Raw genomic sequence first — 15,425 nt, forward strand, 5'->3', positions numbered from 1 at the left:
CGATATTTCACTATTCGGTAAGAATGCGAGTGAAAAATCAGCTGGTAAATCGGACAATTTCGCTCTCGTCTTTTCTTCCTGCGCCGCCATTTTTGCTAATTGTTTGTCTGATGTTAGCAAGCGTGGGGTGACGAAACTTCAGGAGGCGTGGTTAAGTGCCCTGTACTGAGGGGTCAATTAACCGACCAAGCATGTATTTGGGATACGGAAGGAAACCAGACTACCTGTTGAAAACCCACGCAGGCACGGGCAGAACATGCAAACTTAGTACAGTCGAGGCTGGATTTGAACCAGGGTCTTCAGAACTGTGAGGCAGATGTGCTAACCAGTCGTTAACCGTTCTGCCCTTTCTTGAAGTGATAAATATTACAAATGGATGAATGTTCCTGCCTATTCATACACCTTGTAGGAATAAGTTGGCCAATGGTGGTAATCCAGGAGAAAAGAATGCATAAAAGACAAAGTTTTGAATCATTTCACAGTTAATGTCCAAAGTGTCGACTTTGATCAGCCTGAACGATCATGTCTTGTACTAAAAAAAAAAATGCATATTGATGAATGTGATCAATGATCACCATTAATGCATATCATACAATGCAGATTGTATATTGTTATTTACTAACCTTGCACCTTGTCTTTCGGAGAATCAGGTAGTCAAAACAAACTTGTATATCCTCTTCCTTGCATTGTCCTTGTACATAATCAACATTGTCTATACAGGAAACTGAGGAGGAGGATGACCCGGAAGACCAAGAACCTCCGAAGCGGAGCTCCATCCAGGAGAGCCTGTCCCTCCCAGTGCCTGTCTGCTATCCCATGAATGAACAAAAAGATGATCCAGCTGAGATGAAAGATGACTTGAAGAGTAAGCCTGAGCTCTCCAACAGCCCATCTTTGTCACCATCACAGGGGGACAGTATTGAAAGCAGTGGCAGTGTCTCTTTGTCCCCTCCAAATGACACCACAATAGCAGCATCCCCCTCTGGATTTATGCCCAATGTTAAAAAGAGGGATTCCAAACTCAAGGAAAAAACGCTTAAAGGTATGAAGGACTGAAATAGAATGACGGCAAAAGCGTTTTTTCACATTATACTTGGTTTACTGTTTTTTTTTTTTTTAATTATTATTATTATTTTTTGCAGATGAATTAATTGAACCCACATCAGCTGCAAAATCTAAAAGGAGATTTCCTGACTTTGGGTATGTGATAATTCCTTAACATTTACGTTTTATGATGGTCACCACCCTTATCCACCATTTACTTGATCAATACTGTACCAGGGGCCTCCGGAAGTCAGGTGGCAAAGGAAGAAAACATGATAAGGAGGCAATGAGAATGTCTTTGGACAGCAGGTACTCTACCATATATCCAGTTTTGATACCATTACAGAAGTGACATTTTATGTTGCTTGAACTTCACTGAATGCAAAGTGAACATCAAAGGCGAGCACGGACATTTTAATGGTGTGACAAATGGCATTTTCTTTGGGGTCCGTTTTACTCTTTGTACAGAATGTCAAGCAGATAGACATTTTCTTACTGAGGTGAAATTCAATTTGTATATTCTACAATTGTAATAGTGCTGGTACACGCATTCAGGACAGATCCAACACCAGCAGATACCTGAAATAATTGCACAATTGGTTTCTTACTTTGTGTTTTGTTGTCACATTTTATTTTTGATTGCCACAACAGCTCAGAAAGCCAGCTAGCATCTCTAAAAATCAGCCACACTTCTGGTTCATACTTGTCCACCATATGCTGTTATCGTTCTCTTAATCACATTTGTAAACGTCTTTCAGTGAATTTTCCTTTTGTGATCCCTAATGTTCAGGGGGTCGGCAGAGTTACTGGAAGACTCTGGCGGTAACCTGTCTCCTGCAGATTCTATGACCTCCACTCCGACCTGTATGCCCTTCTCTTGGTTTGGAGACAAAGAGAAGGACCGGGACAGGGAGCCGTCTTCCTCCAGCTGGAGCCTGCCATATGCTGAAAGCAGCAGTGAGCTAAGCCAGGATCGCAAGAACAAGGTATTGAGGTTTTTCTATCTTTGATTAAAGCAGAGTATTTGTACCCATCACAGAGTTAACGCAGGAGTATTTTTTTCATGTAATTAATTTCAACTTAACAAAACATCAGTCAGGCCACAAACTTAGCTTTCCGGTCTGTGTGTTATCACCACACCATCTTCATTGAAAGCACAGTACTAGTATGCACCTCCAAACATCTGCTCTTACCGATTTAGTATCCAAACACACCACATTATGCGAAAGCCACAAAAAGTGGATCCACATGTTGGCCATCACAGAGAGCTAAGCAGTGAAAAATTTGGTAACTTCTCACTCATCTGCAAAGGCTAACTCATCAAACGGCTCAAATTACTGGCTTTCTTCTCTCTCTCTCTCTCTCTCTCTCTCTCTCTCTCTCTCTCTCTCTCTCTCTCTCTCTCTCTCTCTCTCTCTCGCTCTGTCCCTCTCTCGCTTTCTCTCACTCTCTTGCTCTGTCTGTCTCTCGCTTTTTTCTCTCTCTCTCTCTCTAATACACACACACACACACACCATGCTTTGACAAGTGTTGCACCAAGTTTTAGTGAAATCAAGGCAAGGTCTGTAAAAGCAAGCCGAGGCTGCTCTTAGGTAGCTTTGTGCACTAGTCCGTGTACACATCTCTCACTGAACTAAACCATCTTATCCTTTAAACAGACAAATCTCTCCTGGTCTTCTTTATTCGGTCGATCGATAGATTTGGTACAGTATGCCTGTTTTTGTTGACTCATTAGAGCACTACTAACAAATCTAGTGATTACTTTTCTTGACCTCCACAAATGTATTATTTCTTGTCTAGTCATGGGTATCTGGTAGTGTTATAGCAAACATTTAATTTCAGTATTTGCTCTAAGCCTCTTGCCCCAAGGACAATTTGTGGCCTTGTTGCAGTGCGGTCAGCTTCTAGTTTGCCCAAAAGACTTTTTCAATATTACCTCATACCTGAGTCAAAATCACCTTAAAGTGCCTTTGTGACTTCTCCATTTCACCCCAAAAAGTTGAGATTTTCCATTGAACATAACATTCATTTTAAGTAGATATCATGCTATGAGAAATGTTTAAAAATAAATGAACTTCAACCAAACAATGTACAGTCGTATCTCTACTTATAAACGTCCCTAGTAACAGAAAAATCAGGTTTACGAAACACGTCTGATAAATATCGTCTCTAGTTACAAAGATAAATTCAGGATACGAAAGCGGGAAAAAATAGGCGCTGGATTTGCAGCCCCCAAATTTCACCTAACGTAAACATCCTGTATCTTGGTTTGTGTTGCCCGATAGAGCTGCTGTCCCACTGGCTATCGCTGCAGCAGCTTCCTAGCATCCCTTTGGCTCGGAGGGACCCCAATTTTTACCCATGTTGCTTTTCGTTTCCCTTGGACACTCGACTGGCACTGATTTACGCTAGCGCTGTCACACACTAGCACACATGAGGAAAATATAACTTTTTTTGTGAGTTTTTCGTTTTTTTGGCAACTTTATTCATCTTTCTTCACTACGCCCTCGTACTTGAGTGGTATCTGCACCCCTTGCACAATCAACTGTGGAATATCTGCAACATTTGCACAATGGACATTGTCCCAGCTTATGACATGACTACATATATTTTAAACTGCATACATTCCTTGAAGTCAGAGTGCCGTTTGCACGATGGTCATTACGCTGGACTATTGCTCAATGAGCCTTTCTAACCGCTTTGAATGCTCGAGAACACTGTGTCCTTGACACAATTGTTAAATTTTTTTTTTGAGAATGTTCCATAATTGCCAGATTACTAACGAGTTCTCTTATTGCTCCCCATGACTGTAACTGGAATGCTTTGTCTTAATCAACTGTCTGTTGTCGTCATGTATGTCATACTAGAGCAACTCCAACTATTGGAGACAAATTCCTTGTATGTTTGACATTCTTGGCCAAAATATATGATTCTGATTTGCTGACAGAATGGAGATTTTTGACCCATTTTCGCATTTAATGAGGACCTTCAAAGTGCAGGCTGACTGTGTAATGTTTAAGAAATGTACTCCATTTTCAATTGCTGATTGTTTTTCATACAAAGTTTTAATTTCGCTCTCAGTGGATATGTTAAGCTTGACAACATCCAAATAAACGCAATGTGATTAAAAATTCCAAATTACAAGTGTAATATTCTCCGACTGTTACTGTTTCAGCCTTCATTTAAAAAAGTACAAAAATCTAGTTGTAATGTTTTGTTGTTAATGTTTTAACGCAGCGATTACCATCGAATGACAGGCAGTCCTGCAATATCAGGGAAAAATTCAACATATTCTGTGTGATTATGAAAATAGAATACACATGATCAAAACGACTTTAAAAACGTTTGGACACACCATATAAAGTTTTTTTTTTTTTTTTAATATCATTTAACCACTTATTTACTTTATACTGCAGTTACCGGAGCAATGTGTGGCCCAAACTCATATATGACCAATGCGGGGGGGTAGAAAAAGAGAGAACTACATTTTAACAGTTATCATTGTACGAGTGTTTGCACAAATGTCCTGCCACTTATATATAATAAGACCTCAGTTGTACGTATTATTCTCCTACGTTTTCGTAACAAAAGCAGTGCTTCTGAAGAAGGCATCAAAGGCACTTAATTGTGATACTGACCCACTTGTGTTTTAACTGTTAGTTGTAGATTAGAAGTTGATGTGCTTTTGGTGGAAGATCAATGACTAGAGCGTAAAAGTGAGATTCACATATCTGAAAAATAATTTGAGTAATTAGTAACCTGATTTGTCGGCCACACTCCAATCACGTAATCCGATGATGTCGTAGCATTGTCCTTTTCCGCCTGTAGCATTGACCCCTGTGTAAGAACTGTTGATCTGCTGTGTTATAAAATACGCTCCTTGTCTCCACTTGTTCCACCAGAGTTTGTCAGTCATAGATGATTGTAACCCTGCCAGTCCCAGTTCAGACATCTCTGGGTTAGTCGCTGAACCCAATCTGTCTGGGCGCTCGCACACTTTAATCTTCTCTTCCAGCGAGGTGAGTGCTCTCCTTGTTGCGTAGTCACAAAAGCTGTGTGAGGCGCCTTGATGGGGCTGAAAGGGGACACTCTCCAGCATGCTCTTTGAGCCCCCTCCCCCTCCCCCACAGCTGTGATTAAACCCTGAATAGGGAGGAAATAGAAGAGAGACCTGCATGTGTGCGTCTAAAAGCTGTTTTGTTTAGTTAATGCGAGTGTCAGCCGAGCTTTTGTGACGTGCTGTAACCTAGTGCTGCTTGTTCTGTTCTTTACGGCCTTGGTGGCCCACAGAACAATGCGACTGCTTTACTGTTGCTTACTGGTGTTTAAGCATCGCTTCTTTTTCTGATGGCTTTCCCACCCCGCCCGGTAAAGTTCTGAGAATGTCAGCAGAATCTTTCTGTGGTTAGCAGACTAGTTGGTCCTCTAGCATGGAGCATTGTACACAGCATGTAGTTTTAGAAGTTTGTGTGATTTTGTTTGTTGCACTCCCCCTCTTCTGTCTCAATAGAAAAAGAAAATTCCATTGTTATTTCACATGACATTCATTTTGCACATCAAGCATGACATTGTGGCTCACGTCACTCTTCTTGGCTTACACGTGACACTCATGGTCATGTTTACCACTCAAGTAATAGGAGTACATATTTAAATATGACCATATTTCCTGTCCTTGAGTAGACGCTGGATGATGAGCCAGTTGTCACAGGAAAAGAATATCAGTGGCAGAACCGTCCAGTTTCTGAATGGACCATTCAACAAGTGTGTCACTGGTTGATGGGCATGAACATGGAGCAGTACACGGCTGAATTCACAGCCAAGGGAGTCGACGGCCAGCAACTTCTGCAGCTGGACAGTGACAAGTTAAAGGTACAAACTTCTGAATCTAAATATTGTAATCAGTGTGTGGTGCAGGTGTGTGCTCGCAAGCTCTGAGGTTAATGTCAATCAGCTGGTGCCTGCCTGAGACTGCCACCTTGTGGCCAGTGGACCTCCCTGACATGTTTATAGTTTACATTGGTGTACTATTTACTGCATCGTACTGTACTGTATGGGCACATACCAGGGGTAAGCAAACTTTAGTGCTCAAAAGCCAGGTTTGATTTTGTAAAATGGATTAATGGACCAGGATTAAAAAAAAAAAAGTTTTGATGCAGAAATACTTCTATTTACTCTTCATAATTTGTTCATACATTTCTTGGCAATATCTGAAATAAAAAAAACATTTTCCATATAAATTTAATAATTTTAAAATTAAAGTGAGTGGTTGTAGTCAAATTATTTTACTTCTCACATTTTTTTAAGAATTTGAAATGTAAAAAAAGGGCTTCAACATTAACACTGTTATTAGAATAAAATATTTTACACATTTTAACACCACCTCCAGATAAATTATCAATTTTAACCAACCAATTTTAGAGAACTACATTATTGCAAGACAATGTAAATGCTAGGTAGGCCAGATTAAAGACTAGAATGGCGGTGTATTTTACTAGCTACATATTATAACAGTACGAGTTGTTTATAGTTAATAGTGTAATTTTGTTTTGTAACAAAACTCAGTTAATCACCCAATTGTTACATGTCTAATGTGTTGTTGATCAGTTTTTAAAATGCCAAGAAAAACAGAAACTGTCAGACTACAGACCAAGCAGATGCTTAGAAACCTTCTTGTTTGGAGTTGTCCGCTGTGTCTCATTTGCACACAATATGCTTCAGGTGCTCAGCGTCTACAGTCAGAGCGACCGAGCCACTATCAAGAAAAAGCTGAAGGAAATGCGCAAGGCCCAGGAGAAGCTGGAGAAGCAACGAGAGAAGCGAGAAAAGGAGATCCGGCGGAGTGGACGGCTGCCGGTCAGTGCTGACTCTGTGTGCTGAACCAGTCCACATACAGTAGCCAAGAAAAAAAAGACATTGACAAGGTTGTCATCTCAACCGTTAAGTGCCCACGCTGAGCGGACTCAAAGGTGCCATCTGTGATTTTTGTTCATACTTGGGCGCCTGATCTTCCTGCAGCATAATAACACGAACGCAAAATCATTTTTTATCATGAGATTGGAACCTCAACATTGGTGTGCCTTGAAGGCCTCTGAAATTTTGTACCACTATGAAGCTAATAGTGATAATTATATGGTATGTTTTCAGATATATCATGCACAATTTTTTTAAATGAAAGTCCGCTGTGTAATGCTATGAAAACACTTGTTTTTTTTCTAGTATAACATTGCTTTTTATGTACAATGTATTGTACTGTACAGTGGAGTCAAACGCACTATTGTCTTTAAGCTTCAATGAACGACAAGATTTTAAATGTATAAATTTTTATACATGTGCTATCCATCAAAATTACTTTTTCATTTACATTTTGTTATTGGTTTTATAGTGCATAATGTTTTCTACTAAGTAGAATAGATGGGCCAGAAACACAAATCAAGGACCACGCAAGCTCCGCTTGCTTCTTCTGTCCCCGCAATGTGTGACAGGCCAAGTCAGAATCATGGCAGTACATAAAGAAGGAAAAAAGCGCGCTCACTGGTCCACTGGACAGTAAACTTGTACCTATGATTCGTACTGTAGGAATTTTGACTGTTCAGTCAAGCTTCTTTTTATGGTACACTTTTGTATGAAACGGAAAGGAACCTTTTGCTCTCATCTTCAGAATCAGAAACTCTTCTTGGTACTAACAGAATTTATCAACATTTTAACAATGACTGTTTCGCTTAGGTGAATACTAGTAGACAACAGTGATGGCCCACATTTATCGGAAATGCTGCTGCTTACGTTTAATATCACACCATGAGTGCACTTTTTACTATCGTCATCAATAATCATTTCAGGTGAAATAAAACATTCCATTCCTTTCAATTCTATAAAGTGGAGAAAATCAATGACCTCATAAATTAGTTGACCAATGACGAATTTAACGGTTGAGCCACTACAGATTTTTTTCTGTAAATATTTCCAGCTCGTTTCTCAGCATTCTGTAGTAATTGTCAGTTGTAATTCCTAGATTACTGCCAAAAGTGTCACTTTGTAGTTCAAAATACTCAAGTCGCGGCATCGTCCACCTTTTTTTTAACATGCTTTTCCTTTAAAAAGTCACTCCCTGAATGAAATAAACTGCATTTTAAAAGGAAATGAGTGCATCTTATTTGTTACCAGCTCAGACTTAAGTTTATCTGAAAATGTTAAGATGAACTGTCTCTTTAGGTGGTCCTAAAGTTCTGTCACCAACCTCAAATGAAAAGAACATGAAAAATCAGTAACTTGATCAAGTTCTTAAGTTTAAACCACTGACAAAAAAGTACTTTAAACCAACTGATCCAAAGACTTCTGCACTGTAACTTTGATTAAAAACATGTGGCATCTACATTATACATTCTAACATGAATGAGGCTGTCGAGTAGGAGGGGAAAAGGCTATTAATTAAAAGAGACTGACAACCCAATGACACGTTTACTGTTAAAAAAAAAACCTTTGATCCTGTGTTGAGTCTAGTTTCTATTTGAACCACTGTAACAGACTGGAGAGATTTGTTGCCTGATGTATGTAACCATGACATTTAAAAACTGAAAAAAATATTCCCCTTAAGAGATACAATCTTAATAAAGCAAAAACCTACCAGTCACAAGTTTCTTTTCCATGAAATAGAACATGACTCACTAAATTTTACTTTCTGTACAGATAAAATATGAAATTGCACCGACACACACAAACTTATTGGAAGCTGTTGGAGCATGTGTCTGACATCCTCCATATCCATCTTCGGTTCTTACTCTACATTAAAACTCACTGTTGTTGAGATATGTCGATGAAGCAAGTGCCCGTTTGGTGTGTATAATGACTGTAAGCGCAATTCTCCTAGGGTTGGATTGTTGGCTGACTACTGGGGACCATGAGGTGAGCGAGATTTCAAACCCTATCATTTGCAAGCACTTTTGGGTTTCAAAGGCCTTTGCATTTTTACCTACGTTATGGATAAACCTGGGGAAAAAAAATTATTCTTAAGGAAGGGGACCTTTAAAAGTGATATCAAATAAATGCTCAAACAGCTTTCCAAACAAACTGCCATTCGCGGACGACAACACACCAACAAACACTTGGCTTGGGGACAGCCGTCAGTTCCCATCTAGAACCGACGAAACGTAGTCATGTCCTTGGGCTCTCGGCTCGGGACGCACCAGTCGTCGGCCTCGTGCATCGTCTTGTAGTGTTTCCACGCTGACTTGTTGTACACCGGGAGCCTCTCAATAGACTCCGTCGACAGTGCCTGAAAGGGAAGGATTTGTAACTCTCGACTCTCCTTTGTTTGTGAGATGTGACATCGAATGTAGAACTTTACCCGTATATAGATGACTGCGTCAGTCCCGTAGCCCTCCAGAGAATATAGTTTGAGGTCTCCTTGGAAGTACCGGGCGTAAAGTCGAGAGATGGGTAAGCCATATCCGTAACCGGCCTGCATGACAACACTTCAGTTACATCGCTGCGTCATACATCTTCATTTTTGACTCATTTGGTTGGACGTGGTGATGACCCACCAGAGGAGGAGCCCGGGACCCATCGATGCTCGGCCGAGGAGCTGTGGAGTACGTGTACGTGAAGAGCCTGTCGATCTTACGCAGGGGAACGCCTCCGCCGCGATCGCTCACCTGTTTGAAACAACGATGCATTTTGTGTGTACATCGAAGCCCTCATTTATTGCAGGGGGACATGCCTCAGACCCTCCCACAATAGGTCAACAGTAATTGTTTTTTTTTTTTTTTTTTTTTTAATTAAATAGCATACAGCGGTGCCAGTCGTCCATGTTAACATGGATATCGGAACTCAACTACCATCAATGGCAGTGAATTAAAAAAGCTGAAACTCACCTTGACTGTCAGATCCTCGGTTCCCAGACCGACCTGAACGCGGATTGGAGGATGCTCCATGGCGTCTCCGTACAGCTCCATGGTGGCTCGCATGGCGTTCTACGCCGAGACAGGATGCATCGTTGGAAAGAGGAGCCATGTGCTCGGCTAACCTTTTAAGCAGCACAACCTACCTTGAACAGTTCAAACACCATGTGGTACAAGTGAGATGGGACGTACACCATGGTGATCGGTTTCCCCTCATCTTTCACTGTCAGGGAAAAAAAACACTGACTGCCATCAATGTTCAAGGCTAACAAGTACCAATAAATGCTTTATTTTATTTTATTTTTTACCATTAAATTCCTCCAGTGTGAGCTCAGGAGAATTCATGTAATACCTGTCACAAAGGTTTCTTGCATTTTCGTAGGCATCTGCAAGGGCAAATAAGCGCCAATACTTAAAAACCAGTTGTTGATTTTCTGAGCGCATGACTTTCATCATATTGTGCTCACCTTTCACAACCTCACTAACTCCACAGTGTGGATCAATGCTGCCAATTTGTTTGGGGTGTGCTGGGTTGACCTTCACCTTCCCACCAAAGAGGAGTGCTGGGAATAGACAGAAAAAACTCAAAATCTGCATGTTACAAATAAATCTTCTTTTCCTTTCAGCTTGTCCCGTTAAGGGTCGCCACAGCGTGTCATCTTTTTCCATCTTAGCCTATCTTCTGCATCTTCCTCTCTAACCCTAACTGGCCTCATGTCTTCCCTAACCACATCCATCAACCTTCTCTTTGGTCTTCCTCTCGCTCTTTTGCCTGGCAGCTCCATCCTCAATACCCTTCCACCAATATACTCACTCTCTCGCCATGTCCAAACCATCGAAGTCTGCTCTCTCGAATCTTGTCTCCAAAACATCCAACTTTGGCTTTCCCTCTAATGAGCTCATTTCTAAATCTATTCCAACCTATTCACTGCAAGCGAGAACCTCACCATCTTCATTTCTGCTACCTCCAGTTCTGCTTCCTGTTGTCTCTCCAGTGCCACCGTCTGTAATCCATACATCATGGCCGGCCTCACCACTGTTTTATAAACTTTACCCTTCATCCTAGCGGAGACTCTTCTGTCACATAGAACACCAGAAACCTTCCGCCAACTGTTCCACCCCGCTTGAACCCGTTTCTTCACTTACTTACCACACTCTCCATTGCTCCGTATTGTTGACCCCAAGTATTTGAAGTCGTCCACCCTCGCTATCTCTTCTCCCTGTAGCCTCACTCTTCCCCCTCCACTTTTCTCATTCACACACATATATTCTGTTTTACTTCGGCTAATCTTCATTCCTCTCCTTTCCAGTGCATGTCTCCATCTTTCTAATTGTTCCTCTGCATGCTCCCTGGTTTCACTGCATATCACAATATCATAAGCGAACATCATGGTCCAAGGGGAATCCAGTCTAACCTCGTCTGTCAGCCTATCCATTACTACCACAAACAGGAAGGGGCTCAGCGTGGATCCCTGATGCAGTCCCACCTCCACCTTAAATTCTTCTTACACACCTACGGCACATCTCACCGCTGTTCTGCTGCCCTCATACATGTCCTGTATTATTCTAACATATTTCTCCGCCACACCAGACTTCCGCATGCAGTACCACAGTTCCTCTCTTGGTACTCTGTCATAGGCTTTCTCTAGGTCTACAAAGATACAATGTAGCTCCTTCTGACCTTCTCTGTACTTTTCCACGAGCAACCTCAAGGCAAATAATGCATCTGTGGTACTCTTTTTAAGCATGAAACCATACTGTTGTTCGCAGATACTTACTTCTGTCCTGAGTCTAGCCTCCACTACTCTTTCCCATAACTTCATTGTGTGGATCATCATCTTTATTCCTCTTTAGTTTCCACAGCTCTGAACATCTATCATGTGTAACATTACATGTTACAAATAAGTGCGAGATTAAATTTTATTTAATACGGGGAAAAAGTAAGATGTGCCCCTTTTCGGTCATGAGAAAATCCATGTCCAATCCAAGGCTCATTTTGTTATTGTTCATTATAGGGACGAGTTCAATTTGTTCCCAGACCACGCTTGGAAATTAAAACACTCGTATGTAAAACCACTTTTACGCAATGAAATGAATAAAAATGCAATTCATCAATTCTAGTCTCCCCTCCTCCCCAAAAAAGAAGTGTTTTTTTAAAATAAAAAAGCATTGTACAGTACTATACAAACTCAATTCCCAAGCACCAATATTCCATTGTACTTTGTCTTTGAAATGAGCATGACAAATAATAATGATGGATGCTTACTGTGCTGGTTGAGCAGCATACGGATGGAGATCCTGCTCATGTAGAACCGGTCCAGGAAATATTGCACATTCTGGCTGACCACCGGGTCGGTACCGTGCGTCTCTTTGTACTCCACAAGGCCCTGAGCCATGGTCGGGATGACGTCGTTGTGGCGATTTCGGATCTTGATCACCGCATCTGTGAAACTGAACGGAAGGAGGCACGTCGCATCATACAAGGGGAGTTGTGAGGAAAAGGAATAAAAACATACTCATATGTCACTTTGTCGTCATCTGCATTTTTGTCTTTAAACTCCAGGATCTCTTGGAGGCTTTGTACATACCTGCACACAGAAAAAAAAAAAACATTGATTTTTTTTTTTTTTCTTCAAAAACAGCATCAACTCAATTCCCTGTAACTTATTTAGGGTTCATTGAAATCTAATTATCGCTGTTCGAATGCCACGTTTTGTCAAATTATAAACTAAGCCCAAAATAAACCATTTAGGGGCGTTGGGTGGGGGGGACCAAAACTAATAGAAAAAAACTTTGGGGGTGATAAAAAGCATTTGATTTGCAGTCATTTGTTGACAAATGAATGACAGTCTATATGCATACCAGCTCTGGACCAGGCGCACTGATGGCGTTCTTAGCAGGTTATCTGGCAACAAGTTGATCTCCTTCATGATGTTTGCCAGCCTCACAGGCAACTCCTGTCTGAGGAAGGTGAAGGACGTTTTCTCGCAAGCATTTTCTGAACCTGGGTTGAGGGGGAGATTACCCACATATTATTCTGTACTCCCTGGTCCCTTCTTTCGGCTCAACATCTGTTTGAAAGGTACATGGCCAATCTTTTAAGACCCTGTGAAGAAACTCAACAAACGCCCTCACCAGTCACAACATTAGGTACACATATAATAACACTCATGCTCACATCTATGGGCTCAGTTACTGTCATTCAGTCAACTGTTTTATGAACTAGAAGAGTTTTTTTTTTTTTTTTTTACGCTTTCACTGTAATTATTAATTTATTATTGCATTCATTATAGAAGCGGTTCTCAAAATGTAGTGCTATCACCACAAGTGATATCCAGGCTTTGTCTACTGGTAGGTATGAGAAGGAATCACAAAATTTAACATGAGATGAATACAAACATTAAAATAAAGTTTGTAGCTATGCATACATTTTGTTTAATCCAGTAATGATAGGTTTCCAATTACACGATTTTGTGTGTCATGGAGGTCAGAGAACACAGGTGATAGGTGAAGGGTGAAGTTTTTTTCTATCGTTAATTTATCCGATTGGTCTAAGGGTGGTGTTGACGTCATTGGAAACCTATCCATTGTACATTTACTTTGTTCAGCACAGTTCATTTGCACTTAACTTTTAAATACAGTACATTAACATTTGATCTTTAAGAACTATTTATTTTTCAACAAGGTTACTTATTGTTTCTATTTCTAATTTAATCACCAAGTACTTTTTTAAATCTTCATTTACTCAAGCGGTGTTAAAAATAATAAAAATAAAATAAAAAAATAAAAACATTTTTTAATGAAAATGTAATTGTTTAACGTTGGATGATGGAACTTGAACTGATGTACATAAAAAAAAACATTTGAGAACTACTGAATTATAGAAAATGGGGCTTTCAATTTGACGTACAAATCCACCGTAAAACGGCAAACGCTATTTACATCAATCGGTAGCCAATTAAATTAACGTTTTGACTTCTTACCAAAATCCAGAAACTGCTTCATGGACAAAGGGGAGGGCGAGAATTTGGAATAATAGTCGATGTCCTTCCCTACGGACACGCTGCTCCGCAGAAACCTTAAAAGTCTCATGGTTTTGTCCTGTCTTGTCGTCCAACCGTCCGGGCCTCGCAATACCCACTCAGCTAGCTGCGTGTGCTAATCTTCTACCTGCATTATCTCCATCGCGAACGAGATGCTTTCACACAAAAATACGATAGAAAGCAACATCTAAAACGTTTGTCGTACACTTTGGTGAAAGTGGCGCACACCCCATGGTGCCTGTTAATGGCAAAGTGTGTTTCCCATTTAAAAAGGACACTTTTTAATTGTGACACAGCCAAACATGGGAAAACTGTGCAAAGCGTAAATCTGCGACTAGCGTACCAAAGACGCTTTGCGACTTCGAGATAGTGCACTTCCCTTACCACTACCACGTTGCACTGTTCTCGGGCACCTTAGTCGCTAGTTCTGTGGAACAAGTATACCACTCGTGGTCTGCAGCGCTCACAAGTGGTAGGTGAATGAATGTGTACAATTTTTGCTTGAACCTTTTTTTTTCAATCCAGCACGGAACATTTTTAAGTACAGTTAAACACATTTGCTCGTTTGTTTCGATTGATTTAAGTACATCTTTCTATAAAACCTTTATGTGTAGAACATAATCATTCACTCATTTAAGTCTTCTTCTTCTTTTCCTTTCGGCTTGTCCCTTAGGGGTCGCCACAGCGTGTCATCTTAGATGAACGCATACTTGTTTGGCACATTTAAGTATAGTTGTTTTACTGCTGCACAGTATATTTAATCCCAGAATTAATGTGAAAACTGGAAAAAAATAACTATGTTACATTGGTATCCAATTGTATTTTTTTCTGTCTCATTTGTGAACTCTTCTGTATATTTCCATGTTAGTCTTCACAATGGTACTTGGCGACATTATTTTCAGGTGGTACTCAGTGCACTAAATTGTCTTGCAAGTGATTTTTGAGGTGAGCAACCTTTTTTCTCCCCATATATATCCATTCTTTTCTCAACGTTTAGGCTTATATCCTTGATATCAACTAGTCAAATGCACTACTAGACGGATGTGTCTTACTACTAGTTAAAAAAAAAAAAAAAAAACGATGCTGCCTTATTAGTTGTCATACTAGTGAAGCCAAAAAAAGAGCATCACTAAATACACGTAAATGTGGTGATCAAGAATATAATTACCGCTACTGTGCGCCTAACAGACAGAGTTTAGGGCAACATCAAGACTTTCACCACTAACAAACAGACGAAGAAGCAGAACACGGAAATGGTTGTGTCGTCACTTCCGCTAACGTGCTCCAGCTACTCCTGATTGTGTGACGATGAAACGACTGGCGAAGACACGTTTTTGACTGTGATGAGTATTTAGTTTGCGTTCACCGCGCCACGCCGCAACGAGCACTGATCCGCGAGCCACTTGTTACAACTTCCGCAATTATTTGCGCCAACTTTCAACAA

The 15,425-nt window shown here is 40.6% G+C and overlaps 2 protein-coding genes across 9 annotated transcripts in view; one reads left to right on the top strand and one right to left on the bottom strand.

Annotated features, from left to right (window-relative positions):
- ppp1r9ala (protein phosphatase 1 regulatory subunit 9A-like A) overlaps nt 1-8,181 on the top strand; it is a 34,824-nt gene extending 26,643 nt beyond the window's left edge. For 4 of the 6 annotated variants that reach the window (XM_061842213.1, XM_061842209.1, XM_061842212.1 and 1 more), the window contains exons 13-19: nt 721-1,042; nt 1,143-1,200; nt 1,282-1,353; nt 1,835-2,030; nt 4,947-5,063; nt 5,725-5,913; nt 6,763-8,181. In XM_061842213.1, coding sequence (XP_061698197.1) covers nt 721-1,042; nt 1,143-1,200; nt 1,282-1,353; nt 1,835-2,030; nt 4,947-5,063; nt 5,725-5,913; nt 6,763-6,921 — 1,113 coding nt within the window. In that variant the 3' untranslated portion in view covers nt 6,922-8,181. Of the gene's footprint in view, nt 1-720; nt 1,043-1,142; nt 1,201-1,281; nt 1,354-1,834; nt 2,031-3,329; nt 4,805-4,946; nt 5,064-5,724; nt 5,914-6,762 lie in introns of those variants that run through there. The other 2 variants (XM_061842210.1, XM_061842211.1) reach the window with 2 other exon arrangements.
- A 304-nt stretch (nt 8,182-8,485) lies between these two features.
- On the bottom strand, nt 8,486-15,265 carry pdk1 (pyruvate dehydrogenase kinase, isozyme 1). Of its 3 annotated transcripts, none has more exons than XM_061842218.1 (11): nt 15,150-15,265; nt 12,801-12,942; nt 12,455-12,526; nt 12,205-12,389; nt 10,406-10,501; nt 10,247-10,324; nt 10,085-10,161; nt 9,912-10,010; nt 9,582-9,692; nt 9,386-9,499; nt 8,486-9,313 (listed from the first exon to the last, which is right to left on the bottom strand). In XM_061842218.1, the coding sequence occupies exons 2-11, from the start codon at nt 12,866-12,868 to the stop codon at nt 9,173-9,175; spliced, it is 1,041 nt and encodes a 346-aa protein (XP_061698202.1). In that variant the 5' UTR covers nt 12,869-12,942; nt 15,150-15,265; the 3' UTR covers nt 8,486-9,172. The 3 variants fall into 3 exon arrangements, with proteins under 3 accessions (XP_061698202.1, XP_061698200.1, XP_061698201.1); XM_061842216.1 differs by lacking the exon at nt 15,150-15,265 and adding an exon at nt 13,922-14,454; XM_061842217.1 differs by lacking the exons at nt 12,455-12,526; nt 15,150-15,265 and adding an exon at nt 13,922-14,456.
- Between the last annotated feature and the right edge of the window lie 160 nt (nt 15,266-15,425).

Source organism: Syngnathoides biaculeatus, chromosome 14 (genome assembly GCF_019802595.1).
Source record: "Syngnathoides biaculeatus isolate LvHL_M chromosome 14, ASM1980259v1, whole genome shotgun sequence".
Lineage (NCBI taxonomy): Eukaryota > Metazoa > Chordata > Actinopteri > Syngnathiformes > Syngnathidae > Syngnathoides > Syngnathoides biaculeatus.